This window comes from Montipora capricornis, chromosome 8 (genome assembly GCF_036669925.1).
Source record: "Montipora capricornis isolate CH-2021 chromosome 8, ASM3666992v2, whole genome shotgun sequence".
Taxonomy (NCBI): domain Eukaryota; kingdom Metazoa; phylum Cnidaria; class Anthozoa; order Scleractinia; family Acroporidae; genus Montipora; species Montipora capricornis.
The window spans coordinates 11,100,105-11,125,104 of NC_090890.1; the positions used below are offsets into that span (position 1 = coordinate 11,100,105).

General features: G+C 39.4%; 3 protein-coding genes across 8 annotated transcripts in view; 2 read left to right on the forward strand and 1 right to left on the reverse strand.

Annotated features, from left to right (window-relative positions):
* LOC138013456 (hemagglutinin/amebocyte aggregation factor-like) overlaps positions 1 to 25,000 on the forward strand; it is a 327,884-nt gene that overhangs the window by 300,787 nt on the left and 2,097 nt on the right. The gene's annotated exons all lie outside the window — the stretch shown is intronic.
* LOC138013448 (fascin-2-like) lies at positions 590 to 9,374 on the forward strand. The gene is made up of 2 exons (XM_068860539.1): positions 590 to 1,564; positions 7,552 to 9,374. Exons 1-2 carry the CDS (start codon positions 754 to 756, stop codon positions 8,211 to 8,213), a joined length of 1,473 nt encoding a protein of 490 aa, XP_068716640.1. The 5' UTR covers positions 590 to 753; the 3' UTR covers positions 8,214 to 9,374.
* The window catches only part of LOC138013446 (metabotropic glutamate receptor-like), an 18,295-nt gene continuing 7,748 nt past the window's right edge, over positions 14,454 to 25,000 (reverse strand). For 4 of the 6 annotated variants that reach the window (XM_068860535.1, XM_068860537.1, XM_068860536.1 and 1 more), the window contains exons 2-3: positions 19,825 to 21,124; positions 14,454 to 16,575 (exon numbers count right to left, since the gene is read on the reverse strand). In XM_068860535.1, coding sequence (XP_068716636.1) covers positions 15,007 to 16,575; positions 19,825 to 21,021 — 2,766 coding nt within the window. In that variant the 5' untranslated portion in view covers positions 21,022 to 21,124 and the 3' untranslated portion in view covers positions 14,454 to 15,006. Of the gene's footprint in view, positions 16,576 to 19,824; positions 21,125 to 21,309; positions 21,499 to 24,559; positions 24,688 to 25,000 lie in introns of those variants that run through there. The other 2 variants (XM_068860534.1, XM_068860533.1) reach the window with 2 other exon arrangements.

Sequence of the window (25,000 nt, forward strand, 5' to 3'; positions counted from 1 at the left end):
ACAATCAAGGTGGGGATGCGTTCAACAATGAACAAAAAACAAAACCAAATCGCCGGCGAAACACGTTTTTTGAATAGATTTGCTTAAAAGCGGGTGACGCCTGCACCTATGTAGACTAGAATTAGTGTAAATGTATATGTCCCCCTCCCGAAAGGACAATACAGAACTGCAATCCAGAAAAAAAAGTGATATTTTCACATTAAGATTTCGTGACTTTTAATTCGCCATGGTTGATTGAATAATAGTTTACACGGCCATCTGTCTTCACTCAACAACACTAAATACTGGCGAGACCTCTTGCGTGTAACTTTGGACGAACCATCAGTAACGAAACGAAACAAGGCGTGATAGCGTTCAAGAAATCATTCGAGAATTTGATGTTCAAAAATTTAAACACGGATTCAAGGGATCGAGACCCAGTAATTTGGAAGGAAACTGGAAGATTAAAAAAGGGATCAGATAATGAAAAGAATCAAATGTCCCAACCACACGATAACAATCATAAATGATGTATCACGACACACCATGATTAAGTCCACGAAGCAAGGCGTTACCCAGTCTAGTTTCCGCAAGGCCTGGATACTCAGTGGGTTCAAATGCCATAGTGTGGTGGACCGTGCGTCAACGAGGATCACACTCCTTCACGTTCGCTGTTGTCCGTCTTGACTTACTTATTAACCAGAACTTATTCTCGTCATCCTAATCAACCTATTAACGTTTTCCAGTCGAAAAAAACCGACATCCACGAACGGTATGGCTCCCAAGACGTATACATGGACTCTTGGACTCATGAACGACGCCAGCAGTAAATACCTAACTCTTGAGACGTTCGGTTTCAAGTTAAACGTGGATGGTGTCTCCTTGAAGAAAAAACAAATGTGGACTCTGGAGCAGGATGAGGGAAGTCAAATTTGCTACTTTCGAAGTCACCTTAACAGATATCTTTCTGCCGATCCCAAAGGCAATGTGAAGTGCGAGGAAGAAGAGCGAGGTGAGGAAACCAAATTCACGGTCGAGACACAATCCAGTGGGAAGTGGGCCATAAAGAGCGTGTATGGGGCGTACTTCGGCGGAACGAATGACCAGCTAAAATGCATTGCGAAGCCAGCCGGCACAGAGCTGTGGTGCATTCAGTTGGCAATGCATCCTCAAGTAAACTTGAAAAGCTCTCGAAGAACTCGATTCGCCCATCTTAACACGAAGACGGAAACCCTCGAAGCCACCGAGATAATTCCTTGGGGTGCAGACGCTATGATCACTCTAGAATTCGATGAAACTCAAGGAAAATATGCGATAGTGGCGAGCAATGGAAAGTATTTAAGCAACGATGGTTCTCTCCACGAGGAGGCCGGAAAAAAGAGTCTCTTCACCATTGAATTCCATGAGGGGGAGTTGGCTTTCAGGACCGACAAGGGCACTTATCTTACGGCCGTGGGAACAGGCAAGATTCAGGCTGGTAAAAACACTGCTGTTGGAAGAGACGAGCTGTTCACAATTCAAGATAGCCCACCGCAAGTTTCATTCATTGGACCGAAGGCTGGTCGGCGCCTCTCTATTCATCAAGGTTTGTACAGTATCATGTGGAAGAATTTAATACTTGTTTCGACTTTGATTTCTTTTGCTTTGCCATTGCAAATTATAATTTATAAATTGATTCAACGGATAATTACTTTGAAAATGTGAACAACTGATACCATCAATTTCATTCGGCTTCATCTGCTAAAATGCAAATGTGGTTGTGTTTATATACGAACAAAGCAATTGGCCTGAAAATGCTTTATGTTCACGCTCGTGGTTGTTTGATTAGGCCGATGACTATTGAGGGTGAAGACAAATAGATTTACGGTCCATGAACTTTAAACACGTGCATCAAGCTCTCGAGCACATTCATACAAATACGAGAGCTGAATAACTGAAGCCGCTGTACTAGCTAACTTCTAGCTAGCTAACTAATATCACAAAATCACATTTGAGAGTATGTAAAGTAAATGTGTTCACAATTGTTTGTAAAGCGTGCAAGATATTGGAAACATAAAATAGTGAAAGAGAGACCAAAAAATCGTTCAGATAAACGTCAAGTCCACAACCAAAACTCAGCTGAATACCCTCACATTGTACAAAGGGAGTTTAATTTCCTCCAGGAAGAGGCGAAGTTCGAAAAAATTGGCAAACATTTCCGCATCTTACTTAAGCTCGTTTATAAGGAAACAAATGAACCGAAACATGAATTAATTTCTTACGATTATCGTGCGACCTTTTGTGACCGATTCTTTGTTTAGAATTATGCGTTTCTTATGCACGTCGTACTACACATTTCCTTCGCTCTCCAAAACGTCTTTTCTGTCTACATATCCTAGAATAGTGATATAATTTTTTTAATCAGAATGCGTATCCGTAGTCGTAGATTTGCGAAACGCCAAAATGTCTTTGAGAAAAATTCTCCGAATATTTCCTCTAATTTTGATTGTATTAAATTGGGGATGAGTTTTATCGTGTTCCTTCTTGAATCTCAAAATAGACTTCCGTAAAGAATAATTTTACATAATATTTTAACGAGCTCTATTACAATTTCCCTGATCAACTAGTATGACTCGCAGTGTCTCAGTAACATTCACATTTTTTTTGCTCAAGCGTTGTTTATTTTCATATTTCTTGAGGTGATCGAAAGCGCTATAACACTCATGCAGAAAGTAACCTAACCATGTGTATGTATATTATTAAATTTTGATTTTTTTTCCCAATAATTGGAAAAAATCAAAATAACAACCAATTAGCTTCTTACTTTCATTCCTACATCCAAAGCATTTGCCTTAAAAGGCAACACTTAAGCCTAATATGATTAATTTCGAACCAAACCATCCAAGAACATCTGGGGAATATCTTAAATCATGACGCTTTTCGGGCTTGTGTGTTATGATACTCAGTTTGAGGAGTGATGCAAAAAGTGATTTTGTTTTTCCAACACTTTTGTACTAGTCTGTATCTCGAACCAATTTGAAAAGTTCATTTATTTGTAAGTTCCTTGGATACTACAATCTGGTCTCTGCATAATGTGCATTGAGCTTTTAATCTTTAGAGTTTGGTGCAGTATTTTAAAGTAATTGTAAGTGTTAAAATAAATGTTAAGGTAACATAGTTAACAAGATGGTGTAAAGAAGTGCTAATCCTTCAGTCTAATTAGACAAGGAAAAAATGACAGCTTCTCAATCAAGCACTTTCCGTGCTTTCTCAAGATAATTAAGAAACGTTGAGACTTATGAATTATTCAACTGTGAACTCCTTCCACTGTCAATCCTTTTGGAACGAAGAAAAGTCAAAGAATATTTCAACATATTACATTGCAGCATTACTTCAGAAGGGGAAGCGTTGGAAAATCAATATTGTTCGTTGCCATGTCGATTTGAATTCAACTGAGTGAGTGACAATTTGGCATATCTCGAAAAATATCGACATTGGTCGTTGACATATCGATTACCGTAAAAGTCCATGTATAAGCCGCACCTTTTTACTCAAAATTCAAATCAAAAATCAGGGGTGTGGTTTATCTATGGAAACATTTGAGGTTGGAGTTTTCTAAGGCCTAATTAATATTCATAAAAACTTCTCAAGATGTCAGTGAATAAACCTTTTTCGCTTTTTCATAAGTGACAGCTCCTAAAGGAGTCATTTGTATTGAAGCATTTATTCATTCTTGGTCTTCAAGAGTTCTTTCAAGCAATTAACTTTCACTTTACTCAAACAACTGAACACCAACCCACAGGGAATCTCCATTCCTCCACAAAGCCTGCAGCAAGTCACTTCAACACATATCTTCCTGCTAGTGTGAGAAAATACCAAGATATCCGCGAATACTCGTGAGGCAAATGGCCGACTGCTTCAAATTGGAGCCTAGGCTCCTCTCCACATTTCGAAGCTTGGCTACTAAGCACTCGTGTATTGTTTCAATCGCCTTCAATTTCAACTTCATGGAGCATTTCAAAGTGATAATCTTGAGAAAAAAAAAAGGCATTGAGAGAGCACCTGAAGTTTTTTATAGTAAAATTAATTCACATAAATTATGACAAGTGAAATTTCGCTATCTAAAGACTTAATAATTATTGATATGAAAGCTCGTAACAATCAGTGTTTTGGAAGACTGTATGTACTTTAATATTTGCCCTTGTTTGTTTACTCTTAAAGTGCTACTATGACAAAATTCGCATCTTTCCTATCTAAGCCATTTTAAGACATAAGCTTGTAGTCTGTACGAGGAGGAGAATGCTGTTTACTATTTTCAAATATCTCTTTTTTTAAGTTTTTAAAATATGCAAATTAGCCAAGTGATGACGTCATACACTCAACCGAATTTTGATCAAATATGATGAAAAGAGATATCTCAGCCAATTTGTATCAGAAATGCTTGGTTCTTTGCAGTAAGATTCTAGTATATGTGCTCCACAATATGCACATACCAGTTTTGTTACCATGGCAACATACTAGGTTCCAGATCTCCCTGATTTTAAAGGCTTTCCTGGCCACCTTTGGTGTTCTATTTTGATATTTGCCAATGTTGCCTCATCTGCATGATCCTGCAAGCATGTTAATATGTTACGTCTAGTTTGTGGCCTTGTTAAATGTTTTCTAGCTTAAAGGGGCTAGGTCACACTATTTTAGGTAATTTTCTTTAATTTTGTTAATTATGACCTCTAAACATCAAATTGGCAGAGCAAGAGTCTTTCATTTGCAAAATCACGGCCACATAACAACTGGGAATGATTTTCCAGCTTTGTAAATGACATTTTGATATAGATTGATATAAATTTGAAAAAAGGTGGGCCAACGTTTTTCAAATTTACATAAATTCAGTCCATTTCAATTCTCTCCAGTTTTGTCCATCCATGTCCCTTCTTGGCTTCCCTGTGTTTTGTTAGAGTTCTTCTATAGTTTTGAACAGTTATTTTGGTATTTTAGTTAATTCTATGACCATTCGATCAGTGCTGAAATTGCCTAAAATTGCGTGACCTAGCCCCGTTAAGATCACCAAAATATTGAAATCAGGTTGGAGGGAACTGGAAAAGAGTGAGTTGTCATGGGAACCAATTTCGTTATAGTCGTAGGTGTGTTGCCTGTAGAACTATTAGCCTACCAAGTTTCAATGGTCTGTGCTACAAATTGACCGAAATAGCTCTATTTATATACTTGACGTTATACTACAATCTTGGACAGAGTAAAATGGAACAGAAGTGCCCCCTCTCCCCCAAATCAAGGATGAAGGTGCGTGAAGGCCAAAACGCGCCATTTTCCCATCACTGATTTTGGGGGGAGGGGTGGTCTCAATGTTCCATTTAATTTGTCCAAGATTGTCTATGGAGGCTATGATGTCACAAATTCAAGATTTGGTCAATTAAGAGGTCATGTCAACACATTAATCATCCGAAACCACTGGCCTCTGACGCAGTCACGCTCGTCGCTAGTGTTGCAATGTGGAGATACTACATGGAAGATATTTTAAGAGAAGCGGAGCGTATAAAAAAGCCAAACCTAAAGTAAAAATTTGCCAGTACGATCAAGAATAAGGGTATAACTCTACGTAAAATTGACGAAAAAATTGCCATTGAGAAAAAGAATACCCGAGGAAACAAAAGTAAGAGTTAGAGTTCTCAAGCCCACTACTGATCTTACTCTGGAAGCATTTCTGGGGAGTTAATCGATAAAACTATAGGGTCTATGTAGGGTCGCATCGCTGACATTAAACGAAGCAATGGCAAAAGACTCAAGCATTAAAGTAGCGCCTTTAAAGCTTTGTAGAGCACTTGAATGGTTTTACATGACATTAAAACGTTTAAGGCACGATTCACAAGACTTTATATACGATTAACGTCTGTTTTGAGGCGCTTTTCAACGGTTAACAAGCAGTGGAAAAAAGTGTCAATCTGTTCTGTCACCTTTCTGGCCAGACGATGAAATCGTGAAAAATCGACAAAATTCGTTGCTGATAGCCCGCAAATCGTGCCCATCACTCGTGCTCTATTTTTCAGCGTGGAAAAATCAGAAGATAGATCAGGTAAATATCGCCAACAAATTTAAGGGAGCGCAAATGCAGTTCTCAAAAATTCAACAAGTTTGTGTATTCGGTATGGTTAGCGCACAGATGCAAAGTCTAAAGCGTAGAATGTGGGTAGGTTGGATAGTTGGATGGGGTAGATAATCTGTGGTAGAAGGTTCGAATCCTCCTTACAGCCGATTTCTTTTTCTTTTTTTTTTTTTTCCCAATAGTTTTATTCCCTTTTTTGTTTACAATTTATGTTAACGTGAATTGCCACTTGTATTTAGTTTTTTTCAGTGTCGCCTTGTTCAGTTTATTTTTTGAATGGGAGATGTGCTCTCGGATGATGTAACTTTTGAGCGAACGAGAGCAGATTTAGTGTTGTGATTACCCCATATACTACTGGTAACGCCAAGCAGGGGCTCATAGACAATCTTGGACAGAATAAAATGGAACAGAAATGCCCCCTCTCCCCTAAATCAAGGATGAAGGTGCATGAAGGCCAAAACGCGCCATTTTCCCATCACTGATTTTGGGGGGAGGGGTGGTCTCAATGTTCCATTTAATTTTTCCAACCCAATCCCCTCATTTGCATATTTTACACATTTTTCAAACTTAAATATCTCCGGAACCAATGCAGATATTTCCAAACGGCAAACGGTGTTTGTAATGTTTTCTGGAATTCTATATGATAAACTGAAAAACTCAAGGGATAAAAATTTGATCATAGTACAGTGTAGCACTTTAAAAACTTAATTGGAACTTCAAATTTTGTTGTCACTATCTTGGAATATACGTGACGTCATAGAGCCTAACCTGAAGTTTTGCAGGAAGCTTGAACACACAAAGCTGTTGAGATTCCTCTTCGTATTCCAGTCACACCTTTTTTTTTTTCAGCAACATAAATTTCCGAAATAGGCCAGACAGACGAAACACCATTCATATTGTTCACATTTCCGAGAGAAAAGTGGGATCAGCTGAGCTCATTGACGTCATCAAAAATCCAAGATGGTGGCCTGCATGTGTGCATTTTTAACAAGGATTTCACAAGGGTGTATTTCAAGATTGAAATTTTGGTTAGAAGTTGTCCTCCTCATGAACTTTCTTTTATTCGATAAAAAAGGGTTGTCATTTGGAGTGAACTTCTCCTTTGAAGGGACACGTGGTATTAAATATCGAAATTGGGTATGCATGTAAAATTTTTGTGGACATAAATGCTTACAATTTATTGTGTGACAAAACGTGATTGACTCAACAAGCACATGGCTTGAATGACATACCGCTGTAGAAGGGCCTGCCAGCATTAAAATCTACACCAATGGTTGAAAGTTGAACCTCGGAGTCCTCATACCAAAGATTTTTGCAAACCATTTAATGGCTTGCATCAGAATTGTGCACATAGTCTGACCTGGGGTGTTTTAGATAATGCCAACAAATTTTATCACTGGGATGAGGTTTTGTTTGAGAAACTGTGAAATTATGTGGAAAAAAAACTGTAGTTACATTCTTACCTTTTTACCTTAAAGGCATGGACGTTGGCCTGGAACGTCATGGTGAACTCACAGACACTGAAATCTTCCAGCTGGAGTTTGACAAAACAAATAACAAAGTGGCACTACTTGGTAGTAAGGGGTTGTATTGGGCCTTGGGTGACAAAGGTGTGACAGCCTCAGTTAAGGAACCTGGAGCCAACTCATGGTTTGAGCTTGAATGGCATGGTAAGCAAGTTGTGTTTAAGGCACACACTGGCAACTATATCACAGGCAAGGATAATGGTCAGCTCATTGAGGGCAGTGACACCATTGATGAGGAGAAGGCGTATCACATCCCGGAGGTTGTCAACAGGCCAATGTTGGTGCTTCGTGGTGACCATGGCTTTGTTGGTGTCAAACCAGGGACAAACAGAATTGAGAGTTACCGCTCAAAATATGATGTTTTTCTTGTGACATGCAGTGAGGGCAAGTACAAAATAAGTACTGCTGCAGGAAAGTTCTGGAGCACAGATGATGGAAACAACATTGTGCTGTGTGATGATGAAAGTGGTGCTGGCGAGTACTCTATTGAACTTCCCAAGTACAACAGAATGGCAATAAAGGCAGAAAATGGTTCCTACATCCAAGGCCACCAGAATGGATCATTTGCAGCAACTGGAAAAGAGATTGGAAAAGCGAGCTTATGGGAATACTAGTTAAATATACTGGAAATTAAAATTGTGACGTTATTTTTTCAAACACAGCATTAAAATAATGAAATTTTTAGAAAGCTGAAAGATGAATAATAAGCTGAACTTTTTCAGTGTGAATTTATTAATTAAAGCATGTAACTACAAATTTCATTGCACACAGTAATCTGAGACTATTTTGTGGTCTTGAATCTGTGAAGGTTGACAGAGAATTTGATAATGCATGCAATAACATCGTTTATTGTCATGGTTCAAAGAGGGGCTCTCTGTTTTTAATCACAAACTATCTGGGAGATATTTTGGCCTTACTGTTATTCTACTGTTAGTTTTTAAATCCTGACACTCAAATAGATTGATAAGAAGGTTATCATTCAAACTCTTAGACTATTTTAGGAGCCTTAGACTGACAGCAATAATAAAATTAACAGTATTACTTTTCAAACTTTTTCATAAAAGACTTACTGTGAAAATCAATAGCCCATAAAAGAGTAGAAACATTTTTGGAATGTTATTGTGGGTCAAGGACAACTTGACCAGGTATGAGAAAACTAAACTACCATATGTTTTGTCTCTGAAGAGTTAATTATTTTAAAAATTTATTGCCCTAAATCAAGTATTAAAAAGTTATATACACCAAAGAAATTAATAGCCACCATTTTTGTGACATTTTGCCAAAAATCTTGTCTGAAACCACAGCTGTAAGAAGTACTATAAAGCATGCATAATTCTTAAGGATGGCCTATTCTGCTTCATTTGAGATACTAAACAAGTGAGTTGGTTTCCATGTACAATAGGCCCTTTGCATAAATGGCGCCCAAATTTGAGTAACAATACTTTATACATCCTTAGCCTCGTGTTAATGTTTCAAGACAAAGGATTTTTCTCATGAATGTGAGGCTAAGGATGTATCAAGTATTGTTATTCAAATTTGGGTGCCATTTATGCAAAGGGTCTATTCCAAGGGGCATCTTGTTTTGCATGTCTTCAGTTTCTTCAGCCAGTGCATAAATAGCACTTGATGACTCTCTATGTTGTATTGAACAACTCTTTACATAACTAATAATATTAGGCTGTTATTATTAAAATACAATGTGTGAATAATATTTGTTGTAAAATCTGCCAAATATGCTATTGGAAGTTACAACAAATAAATTAACCTTTATTTCATGGTGTGACTACTACTGCATTTTAAGCACTGCAACCAGCAGACTTTTCCAAGAAAAATACTGGTAGTCACGGGCAAAACTTGTTGGTGCAAATTAATTTACAAGTGCATTTGTCACAAGACTGCTAAGTGAATCCATTTATGGGAAATTACGACCTAGGTTTGACCTTGCAACATGCTCTGAAATGGGGCTTCAGTCGTCCAGGGAAGTGTTTCAGCACCGTACTTCTGGAAAACTTTATTCATTAACTGGTCAGGAAAAAATCGAATATTTCTGAAGGAATGGACCCAAAATAGTAGCTTGCTCAATTTTCTGCCAGAATTTGAAGACCATCTAAATCAGTGTCCAAAAACAAAGTCTTTTGAGTTGTGGAAATTATTGTCCTAGCATGCAGAGATGTGGTAGAATACATTAGAAAAAGTGATTGAGATGATTCTCTCTAGTTGATGTATTTTGATGTCTTTCATTTGGGTTAGAAAACTGGAAGCTGTTGTCTCAAAACCAAGGTCGTGAATATTCCTTTGATGACAACAAAGTGCTTTGTACATTTTTTTCCAAAATAAGTATGCATAGAAAATTATTTTCATGTCTTCGAAGCAACAGAGGCTTCCCTCTCTTTACTGTACCTCAGAAGAGGGACAAGGAGCCTCAACATTTCCTGATTTCATGGCACATAAAACGTGAAATGTTGTGGGCAAAGTGACAAAATTGTTGGAAAGATTGATTGGAACTAAGAGAATAAGCTGCATATCAAAAGTGCATTTTATAAGTTACCCTTTGTCTCCGAGGAGTGAACAACAAAATGTCTGCTAAACAGGTATTGAGTATGAAGTATATTGTCAGCTTAATGAAGAGGTGTGATCTTGATAAATTTAACACCAAATTCTCATGACTGCATATCAAAGAAAGCAGTGGTACTATTTAGGAGAATGAACGTTTCAATTGTGCTAATGATAGTTTTTAATTGGTACCAAAATTTGGTTTTAAGGTGAATGACTGGAGGCTTTTTAATATCTTTATCGGGAGTCTTGCTGAAAAAGTGAAGTTTGTGAAGAATGACAGGGTGAAAGTCTGTTTAGTCATTTCCCTTGATCTGTGATTGGTGCAGTGCTAAAAGCATTAACCTTAACAACAATGAGCTCCATAGAATCCCAGACTTGGAAGGGGAAAATTTGGAAGTTCATTTTTGTTGTCTCAGTGTTAAATATTATACTGTCATGGTGGTAAAATGAAAGAGGAATTGGAAATATAGGTTATTTTCTTGCTTGTTTCCCGATCAATAGAGGCTTGCAGAACCTTAAGTTTGCATTATCTATTGTTACTCTAGTTATTTCAAATGTTTTCAAATGCATTGAATTTATCAAATTATATTAATTGTTTCAACATTAGAAAATTCAATTTACATGTAAAAGAGTTATCATCGTCATAATTATCAAGTGCATGTAAGATGTAAAAGGAATTTCCTGCATGTGCAATTAGATCATATCCACATGCATTTTGTGCTTAAGTAATAAATTATTATTATTATTATTATTATTAATTGTACTTTCTTTCTTATTTTTTTTTTGTTATGCATGCTTATTTGTTTTTATTTTTTGTGGATTCATGAGCTGGAGTGACTTAATGCCACATTCATTTCATTTCTTTTGACTATATTTCATTTGCAACAAACAAATAAGGTAAAACCGATGGGCCATTCCAGAATTGTGCAGAGAACTGGGGTGAGTTTCAAATAAATTGACACCATCATATGAAAGATAACATTGAGACTGGCCATCTGTCCAAGTTTGATGCTTTTTAGTCGAACAGAGACCAAGTTATGGACTTCAAAACATAGTTAAAAATCCATACAAATGTCTCTAATTTTGAGGCTGTCTCCCCCAAAACCATATAAACTCTTGAAAAAATTTTATCAGATTTGGGGCAACTGGGAAAATCCTGTCATGGATCTTCTATTTGGAAATAGGTGAGGTGAAAATCACTTTGTTTGCCTATTTTTATGAATATTACAGAAGTACAATTATAAGAGTTTATATGGTTTTTGGGGGAAGCAACCCCAAAATTAGAGACGTTTGTATGGATTTTTAACTATGTTTTAAAGTCTGTAACTTGGTCTCTGTTCGACCTAAAAGCATCAAACTTGGACAGATGAAATTGGACAGATGGCCAATCTCGATATTATCTTTCATGTGATGGTGTCAATTTACCGATTGGTTCAAATTTGAAACTCGCCCCAGTTACCCACGCAATTTCGGAATGACCTATCGTGGGGTATTTGGCTTTGGCAGACGTGAAGGGGACTAGAACAAGGAGATTGTAAAAATTCAAATACCCGGTCCTATTCCCTCTACGATAGTGGCGCTTGTTTAAATTTCGTATCTTACAGATAGTGCCTCTTCTAAGGCACGAAAAAAAAAACCACAAACTGATACAGTAAACACCTGCACATAAGAACAAGTGGATTAAGAAAATCAGGCTGAAATTTGGCCAATAAAGCACCATATAAATAAGCACAAATTCAGCCTGATAAATAAAACATGTGCTTAATACAAAGGGAAAGGATATTAGGATAAGGAAACAATACAGTACAGTAACTTGTATCAAAGTACTATGGTTTTCAGGACCATTACAAACTATAAAATCTATTACAAAACAGCATTGTATGTTAATTAAACCTCTGTTAATATATTATTTGAAATATTTATGAAACCAATTTTAAAAACATTTTAAGAACACTTTCAGGCTGTTTTCTCACCAAGCACCCCTCAAATAAAAACACCTGAAAAAGGTGTTCTTATATGCGGGTGTTTTATACTGTATTACATGCAGCATGCAAAATAAATCACTTACAAGCTTAATGCGTGAAAAGTGGCTTATTTTCACCTTTCTCTCTTTCAGAATTTTGCTCTGTATCTGTAAATGACAGGCAACAAACGAAAGGTAAAATCCAACAAGTTTCTTTGATTTTGGCAAAACCCAAATTTCAACCTGCCATTTGCCGCAAACTCGACAAACTCCGTATAAGCTTATTTATAGCAAATTAACCTTCTAGAACAAAGGACAGAATTCGCTTTTTTAATTCTAATCAACGCCCATAAAATTATGGTATTAACGATTCGCTAAAGAATTGGTAAAAAGTTCCAAACGTGATGTTTGCTGCGTGTGATGAATCTCAAAGAATCATCACGACCTCGAGACGAGTATATTATTAAACAATGTTGCAAGCTCAACAAAGATGGCTGTGAAGGGCAAGAAACACTTGCTCAAGGAAGGTAATAGACAATATTTACCTAGTCAATAATGAACGCAGTTGGTAGAAGTGCTCATGTAGTAATTTGTTTCTGACAATGAAAGAATCTTTGGCTTGTTGATGCCATCTCGTACCATCTCAAACCGCTCACAGCGCTCATCTGTGTTTTGGCGCCCTTTCCTTGGTCATGTGATCGCGGCGACCAGGGGCCGCTTGCTCGAAATTCCTCTAAACTTAACGGGCCGTTTTCGGGTGTCACAATTCCCTTTGTATCTCAATAATGGAGAGGATTTTAGGTCGTCAAACTTCACAGCCATTTTGCTTTTTGTTACCTTGAAATCATGCTAAAAGATCGGCTTTCCAGAACAGGCGGTTGACAGTTTCACAAAGGCTTGTCGGGACTTTTGAGAAACGGGCCCCTGCACATTAATCTGGACAATATTACGGATGCAATCCTTACCTGGTTTTACACGTGCAGCGTGAAATGCCAACGTTAAGTGCCGTTCACACGAGGACCATAAACGCAACTAAGGTGAGAGATGATACAGAGGCAGTTTCAATAATAACAGGTGGATTAAGAAACAGAACGGGAAACCCAGTTGACGACGGGAGAGCGTGCGGCATAGTCTGGATTCTACTCTAACCTGACCAAGAGTGAATTAGATAAGAGTGTTGATCTATCACTTTGGTCTTGTCCCAGTACAGTCAGAAATGGATTTATTTATAGATACACTTAAGGACGGTGCCAACTATTGTTATTGCGCATACGTTCTGCGCATCTCGAGATACTCGGGTTTCCTATCAGTGATGCTTACTAACACAGGGATATTTTTGCGCGGTTTAAAACTATCCGGAAAAAGTAAATCTTAGTAAGTACTCTTGGCATCCAAAAAGAATTGGGGTTACCATGCATTTTTGAGAGATAGTTAAGCTTCAATTTGAGAAAGAACGCCATACATTGCTTTGTATTTTAAAGCTGTTTACAAATATTATGCATGAATTATCTCTGAAAAATGCGTGGTTACCCCCAATTTTCTTTTTGGATTTCAACAACACTTGTTAAGATCTACATTTCCTGCATAATCATAAACCGGGGCAAAGATATCTTTCAATAAATAGGCGCCTTCCTTAACACGCGAAACAAAAAAAGGGCCACCAATTTAGTTTTCATTCATATATAAAGTAGAACTAATTACCATCACAGAAACTTCGCACTTGGACTCGCTTTGAAGAGAAGGCAGACATGAACTCGGAAATGGCCTATTCATTCTTGTCTGACCTAGTATGGACGTTCATTTGGAACTGCTATCGTGTGCTTGTACATGCATTTTTGTTTGGGTTGTCCCGGTTTACACGCCAACGCAAGGACAAAAAAATGCAAATGCAAGAGAATGAAAATCTTTATTCCCTGATATTTGCGTTTATGTCGTGCATGGTTCACATGTGTATTTTCTTGCGTTTGCATTTGTTCTGCATTTGCGTTTGCGTTGCGGGGGTGACCCTCTCGTCACGGATGAGAGAGGCCGGCGAGCAATGAGCGACTTTCATATAACCCGTAATGCACTTTGTTTTCCCCACAAAATTTTGCATAAACTATTGTTTTCAAATGCACTTGGGAATAGTTGACAATAGTTAATGCAAATTTTTTTGGGGAAAACAAAATTCATTGCGGGTTATATGAAACTAGTACTCCAAGAAATGGTCCATGGAAAAAGGAAACGTGGCGGTATTTTTCCAGTTCCCTTTGACGGGTTCAACGCAACCAGCTTGCCTTTCAACCGCAGGCTGCACGCATGCAAAATGCCGAAAAAGAAACCACGCAGGTGAGATGCACAGCATCCTATATTTTTCTTTCGTTATAAATGTATCTAAGACCTTCATGACAAAACAATACTATAAAAACTTCAATTTATCCCTTCTTAAAAACGTTTACACCTCGGCACCGCGCTTTCCCCTTTTTGAGGCAAGTCTCTCGAATGTCTATTTTAAACCAAAGAGGAAATGTAACACTTGTCTTTACACAGGGAAAGTGTCAGGCCTTTCTCTACTTTCTCTTACAAGCCCCTGTTTTCTGCGGTAGCGATATATTTATATTGTGTTTTTCCTAAACTTCCAACAACCATGCGGGATCTCTTTCTTGTTTCACAAAACAGAATAAATGTCATGGGTTTTGTCCTTCATATGGATCATAAATTGGAATCAATAAGCAGGGAACTAAAACTCGACCAATAATAATATTTTCCGTAACTCGTAGCCGATACTTTACTAAAACAGGTTCATGTCATTAAACTTGCTTTTGACTTTAAAAAACTCCTCGAAGACGATTCAAAAAAATTTCGCCAACAGGTCTCCGGCCAATAGTAATGTCTTAGTAACCTAACTCTTAAACATCGGTGTCGTTCATGAGTTCCTGTGACTCAGTTTTATCCGGATCTCCGTGGTCCTTGTTCTTAGCAGGCTCCTCAGCACTGCCGCGTTTTTCCATCATGGGCGAATCTTCATTTGTGACGCGTAAGGACGCTTGTTCCTGGGTCTTTACGTATATACTCCATGGAGAGACATCGGCTTGATTCTTTTCCGGTTGAAAGACGATGACATACCACTTAGGGAGATAAATGCAGGCCAGAATGTCGACAGCGAACATGAAGTCAACGAACGCCAAACCCCAAACCTTCCCTTTACCGTACACGCCATGGCCGACCGCCACGTAGATGAAACAGATGGCGTACCAGAAGAAAATGCAAAGGGAAGTCCATCGTACTTCCATGTCATTCTCTGGGCTGATTTCTTCGTTTGCAGACAGAATGGAGTATAAAGTCGCAATGAACATAATGTATAATATGATAAACAAAAAGCCGAAGCCAGTGTGGATGGAACACTCAATGTAGACCGTGAAAGGATCATCTGTGGGGAAGCGCAAGATGTGGTTGGGAAAGAAAAGAGCGATAATAATGATCACAATCACGTGGACTATGATGGTCACCATGGCAACTACGATTCGTGGAGTACACATGCTGTTTCCCCAGCTTTCTTTGATCTGGCCCTCTTCATCATAAAAGCGGTTGTCGACATAGAGGCTCTTGGCTATCAAGGCAGTCAGAGGAATACAAAGAGCCAAGGTGAAAAAGGCTCGGTAACCTTCACAAGACAAATCGCTCGGCTTGCTGAAGAGAGGAATTGGAACCAGAAAGAGGATAATCACCAATGGCAACGTGATGAGTAAGGCATTTTTCGAACGACGCATCACTGGTGTGTCTCTGTTCTTAAAGAATACCACTGCAACGTAGACACTGAAGCAAACTCCCACCACCATGATAAACAGCATCACTAAGCTACCAGCGTCGCTCCAATAGGCATAATCTTCGTATTGCTCAATACAGTCGTCCTGTGCAGTGCTGGCTGCGTAACCATCTGGGCATGCTGTGCAAGCCAACGAATCTTCTATTTTGCTGACGGTATTCTTGGCACACTTTATGCAATGCCAACAGCATTCAGATTCCGCGGGGTTTTTCCTCAAAGCTTTGTACGTTCCAGGGTTGCAAGGCTCGTGGCAAATAGACTTTGGTATTTCATCACTTTTAGCGTTCCACTGAATTTCTTTCACGGACCGCAGGGTCATCTCTGGAGTTCCATTTCCTGATTGCTTCCAACTCCCGACTGGCGACAGCTTAAGTTTCGATAGATCGTCGGCTGACATAGCTGAACTATCCACATTTTTCTGCAGGTTCCATATCTTGTACTCTGTTTCGTAGAGATTTCTCTTGTGATTAAAACGAATCCTGTGCCCACTGAGGCTCTTGAAGTTCACGTTTTGAATGTAAGTGTGAAATTCGTGATTTTCAGGACAGTTTTTCTTGCATTTTTCTCTGTGAGCGAGAGCGTGTGCCACGGCGAAGATTGAATCAATAGTACAGGTAGCGCTGTCTGCCATGGACACCAACGCCTCAACGACCTATGGTAAGAAGTATGACAAAACAAACAAAATAATGACCTAATGAAAGAAAGGCCACCGTCTGCAACTACGACAATGAGTAGTCAACTACCATCAGGGGACTTGCCCGACAGGACGAAAATATTACGGAAACATAAGATTTCTTCATACAACGAAGCTGCTCTGATTTTTAACTCGTTTCGCATGCATAATGTGCAGCAATTGTCCTGCAATTAAATTAGCGTAAGGGATAAATAAAACGTTAACGGCGCAAGCTCACGTCCTCCAGATAACCTTGAAAGTGACCGTTTCACGTCGTTAGCGACCTGGCCCCAGTTGTTAAAACGATGGATAGCGCTATCCAGCTATAAATCACTATCCAGTGGATAAGTAAAAGCGAAACCAATTGCGCTATCCAATGGATAGTGATTTATCCGGTGGGTAGCGTTATCCGTCGTTTGAACAACTGGGGCCTGCATATTGGAGTACGATGACTATTATGAGTACTAGTTCTCAGTTCTGAGCGCGCGCATTTCGAAAAAATCGTTCCTAAAACCTAATGCGTGTGCTCAGTGCAGAAAACGCGTACTCGTAGTCATTCGGGCTAGTCATTCGAGTACTCCAATCTGAAAGTGGCTAACTGTTTACTGAGACTGTGACGGCAACGAAGTCAACTAAAATGTGAAACGCTCTTTCGGAATGTGAAAAAACATTTGGTTTGCTCTTGACACCTAGCACTTTTTTGGCGTTTTCGACCTCGGAGACGTCTTCGTTACGCCACAAAACAATAATGAGAGCACTCGCCTTCCACCAAGGTGGCCCAGGATCGATTCCGGGATTCTACGCCATATGTGGGTTGAGTTTATTGGTTCTCTACTCTGCTCCGAGAGGTTTTTCCCCGGGTAATCCGGTTTTCCCCTCTCCTCAAAAATCAACATTTGCAGGCTCAGCTCAGTTGGCTAGTGCGCGGCTTTGGGAGCAAGGGGTCGCCAGTTCGATCCTCGGTGACTTCAACGTCTGGTTCCACTTTTCTCTGATCCGTGTAGCTATAGCTTTAAATATCCGTGAAACGGAGCACTGACAGAGGGAGGGGGGTAAAAGGCGCGCCGTCGGCTTCCATTGATACCAGTTTCGTGACTGAAGGAACTACCGACGTTAAATAAATTAACTTTACGTTGACTTTAAACGAGGAAAAATAATCGTGCTGCACGTGCAGCACGCATTGTAGTCCACATTTTTGCGGTACTCTGCTTAACGACGACGTGAAATCACCAAATTTGTGGTTGTGATGACAATCTGAGCTTGCATCAGAGAATCTTTCATTCTCTATTTTCACTCTAAAAACGCTCTTACCAATTTATTTTTAGGATACTTCGCTACTATTGTAAGAACTAAACGAGGTGGAAAAATCGCGAGAGTCTAATTGCGCAAGTTATTTTTTGGGGTGACGTTTTCGTTGACGTCTTCGTCGTAGATCTTAGGGTCCCTATTGTGGAGCATAGAAAATATTAGCGTCGACAACCAGTGAGAGTACGAGAGGAAGTCTCGAAATTGTGCTCTCCGTATTTAGGTAAGTGTCTAGTACTATTTTATGCACACTCAGGTTATTCTTTGGCAAAACATCGGCCGCCGATATTAAAAATTTTTAAATGATTTTAAACTGCTTTCTGCTTCAAAATCCCCCAAATTATATTAGATGATTATATGATTATTACAGCTTTATCACAAAAGAAACAGTTCTAAATCAAACGCATTTTCTTTTTGACAAACTCTTACTTACCGCTACAACTTCTCGATGTAAAGTCGTCGCAGACCAACTTGCCGGGACCAGTTGAGCACGCCGGGCTGCGCAGTACGGATGCGCAGTAATCAAAATCCCAGGCCCCGGTTGTTCAAAAGGTGGATAGCGCTATCCACCGGATAAATCACTATCCATTGGATAGCGCAATTGGTTTCGCTATGACTTAGAGCGGTTTTCAAATGAGTGTCGTAAAACCAAAACCAAAGTAATTACTTTGGCCAATCAAAAAGGACGGAGACAATCCAGTAAACCAATCAAAACTCGAAGTAATTACACGTAGCCGACACAAAGCGCGGGAACATGTGCACGCGCGAGCCACGATTGGTTTTGGTTTCACTTCTGATTGGTTGAAAAAATGGCGCGAGAACTTTGGACCAATCACTGAGTGAAGTAATCATAAACCAAAGTAATTCACTAATTACTTTCGACACTCATGCAATTGAAAACCACTCTATCCACTGGATAGTGATTTATCCGGTGGATAGAGCTATCCGTTGTTTGAACAGCTGGCCCCAGAACTCGAACTCGAAGCCAGACTCGTTATTGATGCTATCATTCTGTCTTATGACAGCGACAACGGCGACGATAAAGGGAAGTTAATCAAGAAAAGTCTGTGTGGATTTTTATGTTACTATTACTATTTTTCCAAGTCGTTTTACCTTTCAAATGTGTAGCACCTTTTTAGAAAAAACTAATCTGCTTGAATGGGGTGCGTAGCAAGAAAATCATGTCCTCCACAATAATTTCGCGTCTTTGTCGAGAAAATGACGAATGATCAAGACTGATAACAATTGAACGCGAAGAGCATGCCAGGCGACTGTTTCTCGCTGCTGCCGACATCGTTATTGCAATGAAAATAGACAAAAGGAGTAAATATAAAAACAAATGACTTATTCATGGGCTGTTAACCCGAGGAAAAAATCTCTGTTCTTGAGAGATACTAGAGTGCACACCTGATTCAAGCTCATTCAATTTGCAACCAAAAGACTGAATTTGCCCAATGGTTTAGAGCTTTCTCAATAGCAAAAGCCGAAATAGTGATATCTACCCAAGATTGGGGAAGTTCCCAGCACCAAAAGGTGTGAATGTAAAGAAAATTAAACGCCTACGCCTACGTCAAAATCCTGTTTCTCGAAAGTAACGAAAACGTTTCGGGCCCGAAAAGCCATTTACGAAATCGCCATCTTCTTTCTTTTGTTTTGATAGGCTGGTATTTTCACATGTTTTCAAGAAAACAAAAAGCAAAATGATAGTTAAATTTCACAGCTTAAAACTCCTCTGTTCTCAAGATACAGAGAGAATTCTGACACCCGAAGAGGGGCTTTCGAGAAACGGGCCCCTGGAATGATGAACACATGAGCTCCAACGAACTGACAAGTCTTTCAATTGTTCAACAGCAAGCCCTCCTCCCCTTGCATATCCCCCTCCCCGTAGTTTTGGACCCCAGGGATACAAGCAAAGCCATTTACCTGGTTAAGTTTGGTTTTGTTAACTCCGCAGGGTGGATCACTGCATTGTTGCGTGCTGGGAGGGAAAGTGGTAGTGGGAATCGGTGTCGCAGATGAGGCCGGGTTCGGTGAGTTCGTGGTTAAGTTGGAGTCAGATGATAAATTTGTTGGGGCAGGAGGTTGAAGAGAAGGAACGGAACTCGTTGAGGTCACCATTTCCATAATCCATTCGTTTCTTTGAGGATTATTGTGTAGGTCGCGCAGAAATGTTTTAAAGTCAAGGATGGAAGCTAAGGTCCCAACTCTGAACATGCCTTGCGCTGCAGTGTTGTTCTTTAAAAACCTGACTTTGTTGTCCCAAGAACCATCGCTCACGATCCACGTAAGATCAACGACTTTCTGCTTAAATGCTTCATCAATAATTCCTTTAAATAAGTTCTTCGATGTCAACATTACGATGACGGAATAGTTCTTCTCCTCCCCTAGTGATGAAACAAATTTCCTGATTTGGGTTTCACTTGAGTGGACTGGCAACGGGTAATTCCTAGCGACACAAACAAACTTCTTAGCAGCTTCCTGCTGAAATAAACTCGCTCTATATCTTCCTTCGTCGCTGTCATCGTAAACCAGTGCAGTGTAAGTCCAGTTATAACGAGCGGCAAGATCAGCGATCGCTCTTAAATTGGTTCTGTCCCTCGCAGTAGCGTGAAAAATAAATTCCGCATGTGAGATTAAGTCTGGTTTTTTCTTCACACGGTACGTTGAAGGGATGCAGCTCATGTGAGGGGTCGAAGAGCTAAGCAGAAGCAATATTACGTGGCGATACTCCGACTGTTCATCATGGGGAAGTTTTCCCACCGCTGCAGCCAAGAATGGCTCCTTTGGTCTGTATAAAACCAGATCCAACGCAGCCTTGTACGGACGAGGACAAGTGTCCCTGATATCACATCCCAGCGTTGCTTTAAGATCAACGTGTTTTTTGCTATTAATTTCTTCGATGGCAAACAAAATAGCTTCCACAGTCAAGATGCCGTTTAAGTCTGGGGTGGCGCACTCACTGTCTGAGACGCTTCCCTTTTGATGCACGGAAACAAGACCACCAATTAACGCCTCGCCGTTTCTTTTTAAAGATTTGCCCGCCGACGCTGTGTTTGCAGCTTGTAAAATGAAGGACAAGAGGATCACCATTAGCGGAACACGTGCAATGCACTGATCCATGCTACCTTTCTGCAACAGCCGACCAAGGTCCGTTGTGTCCACGGCGGTTAGAAAAAAGCCTCACGTCTTAGACGGCAACTGGGCTCCTCAGTTACTGCGAAAGCTTTAAAAAAGGACAACTTTAGATAGGAAAGATCAATTTTGATTCCCATTTACTCAATCTACGCTAATCATATAAAACAATTTCAGCGATTAAGCGACCAGCGAATTTTAATTTCGAACGATTTCAATTGTATTTTGAAAGTCCTCTGGTTATCTCTGCGCTGAGTAAAAACCAATTAAACATACCTTACGTTGATTTAGATCAAACAAAAAATAGGAATGAATGTTAAACGAGCACCATAGTACAGAAATAAGTCCACTTGTGTTATTCAGAACAACACAGGATCACAAATCGTTGCTAATACTTCGTATAATTAGACCCAACTGATTTGTTAGAATAATTGACAATCCCCGACCACTTGTCTTAAAACGATTTGCATTTGACCCGAAACAAACATAATAAAGGACGTTATCAAATCCAAATCTTGCTTCGAAAGGCCTGTGGGCAGCTGCAAATTCATTTTTTAAAATTGAAGACTAAATTCACTCCATTGTCTTTCCGATTTAACTTCTTTCCCGCTCAAATGAGCTTGATTTAACGTAAGTGGAGCAGAAATCTGGATTGGGCAAGCAGACCGCGGGAAACTGATATCAGTTGAAGATAGTTTCTTCTCTCAAACGCCTGCTTAAACTTATAGCGTGCTAGCCACATGACTGTTAAGGTTTGACACAAAAAATATGCAGACTCTTCGCGACCGCAAAGTGACTGAGTGACTAGTTTTATATCGACGACTATAAAAAAACATAGAGTCAAGATCGCTGACTGCAGTTAATTTCTTTAACTGCAAAATTTAATCGTATCTGGACATAAAAAACGAGTTCCCACTGACCCGCTGACAATCATTGTCTCTTTGCTTAAAAAGTGAAATTAGTTTGATTTGCATAATGACGAATGTCGGCTGTGGTCGCTTGATTGAAATCCTCGCAAGCATCGTCGTAACCTGCGATCAAGCGTACTTTTCTTGAGACAGGGCGCTAAAAAGTACCTTTTCCCACCATGTCTAAGGAAAAGTACGCCTGATCGCAGGTTAGCATCGTCGCAACATTGAAGAGAATGGATCTAAATATTTACAATTTGCGCAAAACAATGACTTTCAGATGGCCCTTTGCATCTCTTAATACTGAAAACGAGTTTGAATTAACGAGATCAACGAACAAAGCTGAACTGACGTTTTGTTTGTCCCGTTCTTTGAAATCCGTAACTTAATAGTACTCAGTCACTAAGAAAAGCAAAAAAACAAAACCAGCACGCAAAAAAGAAAAATTAAAATAAAAACAAAACAAAGACAAATTGATTGTGTCAAAGGCGTTGCCAAAAGTTATATAATTCCATACAATATAGAATTAAGACCAATGATCCAGACTTGGAAAGAACACGAGGTCATCTTTAAAGCCAATTTATTCGGACCGATCGCAAACCGTAGCCTTATAAAAATGAAAGTTCGAAAGAATGTTTCTAGGCAAATTCGAATAAAATCACATCACTAATCCTTCATGGTTGCACTTAGAACATTTCGCCTCATAACACGGTTCGGAATTTATGTCCAGTTTATTTCCAAGGCCAACTACCCTGGCTCACTCCAGTTGCTCCGATGTAAACTGGTTTAATACTGATCAAGAATAGAGATAGAATGCTCGAAGGCGGATACATGTATTGCCGGCCGAAGGAGAGTTGATGGCCACATCCTCTGATATTAGGGTACACAGTCAAAGATTACATTTAAAATTGAAAAATAACGTCAAATTTACCAGGACTCGAAACCAGAGAATTTAGCGCCTTGCGGAAGAGCAGCTGGAGTTGCTCTACAATGTAATGCAGATTAAATCGTTTCGAAATCTTCATTTTTTACCGACAAGCAATCACCAAACGTAACCTGTATGCAGACTTGATTGAGCGAAATTTTGGGAGCAAGAACATAATAGGAGGTTTTCACATAACGGCGTCGCCGCCTTGCTGTTGGACGAACACAAAAGATCTTTCATTAGCTTCTTTTGTTCGTCCACCAGACGTCGTACATTTCTCTATTGTTATTGAATTCCCTAGAGGTTGGTTGAAAACATCCTACATAAAAAGGAACGGAAGTGCATGAAAGGAGACTGTTTGCCTTTCAAATAACGAGCAGGAATATAAATATTTGCTTAACTTAGGGTGCGTTCGATTGACCGTATTCCGGAATAGGAATACATGGAATATAAGTTAGAAATACTTCGTTTTACGGAGATTCACATTAAAATTGTCAAACATCTGCTAAAATGGTATTTTAAACATATTTTTATTATCCTTCCTGCTTCGAAACGCGCCAAACATACCGTTTTAGTCATCACTCCACGTATTCTTATTCCGGAATAGCGTCAATCGAACGCGCCCTTAGTGTCAAATAAAATGTTGTAGCCAAAGGACCTTTGAGGGTTTCTTCTGGAACATGGTGGCCAGGGATTTATTGATGGCCCCTAAAAAGGACTTACACCAGAGGGAGGCAAGGTAGGACGTCAGAAAGGGAGAGTGGGCTGCGAATAAAAGATTTTGAATAAGATACACATTGAAGGTGATCTCCATGATTATTAAATTAAAGAGGAAGCCGAGTCTGCTCCAAATACTAAGGGCGCTTTCCATTTCTCCTGAAGAATGCGAGGAAATTTTTATGCAAGTGTTTCTTCATTATTGCATTTTCTTTGCAAACTGACGGGTCTGGCTGGCCAGTTCTAACAAATGGAAAGCGCATTAAGTCTTGCCATATGCCCTATTCCATGCCTAACAAGGCCGTCTGAAGGAAATGAAAGACATACCCTTGTACGTTTTGGACAAGTCAGCGGACGCACAAACTTGCATTTTGCTAAGGGCTTGTCAGTCCTTTCCGTACCTCCCACCAACCGCCAACCCCCCTCCCCCCCCCCCCTCCCCCACCACCAGCAAGTGTCACTTTTAGCGAGTAGGATACATGACCTCAATTTTCTTTTAGAGACTTAAAAACACGTGAATGCTGTTTCTAAAATCTCCTTGCCATTTAAACTGACCATGCAAACAGTCGATATAAATTGAATCTATTTGCCTTAGCAGCTTTTTCTATCTTGCAATGAGAACTGTTAACTTCCAGTTATGCCGATACTTAAGGACAGATGAACATGTTTGTTGTACGATAAATCAACCACTTCATGCTTTAAATTTTAGGCAATCACCAAAAACGCAGTACCATGCATAATTTCTTTCTTCATTCAAAAGTTCATAGCAACTCTTTTTCTTTACTGAAAACGCAAAACATAAAACGCAAGAAGAGTCCTCTAGCATGAACTTTTAAATTTCAAAAATGACCCTAAATTTCGGCAGCTGAAAGTTGAAACTATATTCCCAAAAGCACTCCTCAAGATCTCCGATTCATTCCGGAAGTAAGGAATCAAGACATCGCCATAAGGAATAACTAATAAAAACTGTAAATACCACATTAAAAGCTGTGATCTTGAATCCACAATTTTGCATCGGCGAAGCTTAGCTTCTTTGATTGAAAATTTGCAGCTTATTTTTGTGTATTGGGTCGTCTGATAAACAGACAAAATTATTGTTGGAGCCTGACAAAACAGGTAAAGCTTCGCGACCTGTTCGCCTTTTTTGGCGTAATTGCGTAATCCAGGTTGAGAATCTCATATGGGGAAAGCTGATAAAATGATGAAAAGAGGCTAGTGATCGATTATCAGTCAGTCAGAAGTTGTTTGTAAAAGAGATGTGGTGATTTGTACAAGATAAATCTGACCCCGAAGCGGCTGATCAGATTAAGAACGATATGTTCACTGAATTCCGCATGTGAGACAATTATAGTGATTCAGTCCAAAAACTGTTTGAGGCGATTTATTCTGCAGTTATTAAAGAAACATAAAAAAGATA

Bases quoted from the DNA above. Each gene is read 5' to 3' on its own strand.
- LOC138013448 (XM_068860539.1), top strand. From the start codon at position 754: ATGGCTCCCAAGACGTATACATGGACTCTTGGACTCATGAACGACGCC. The intron at 1,565-7,551 runs GTTTGTACAGTA...TTTACCTTAAAG, and splicing joins GCGCCTCTCTATTCATCAAG to GCATGGACGTTGGCCTGGAA.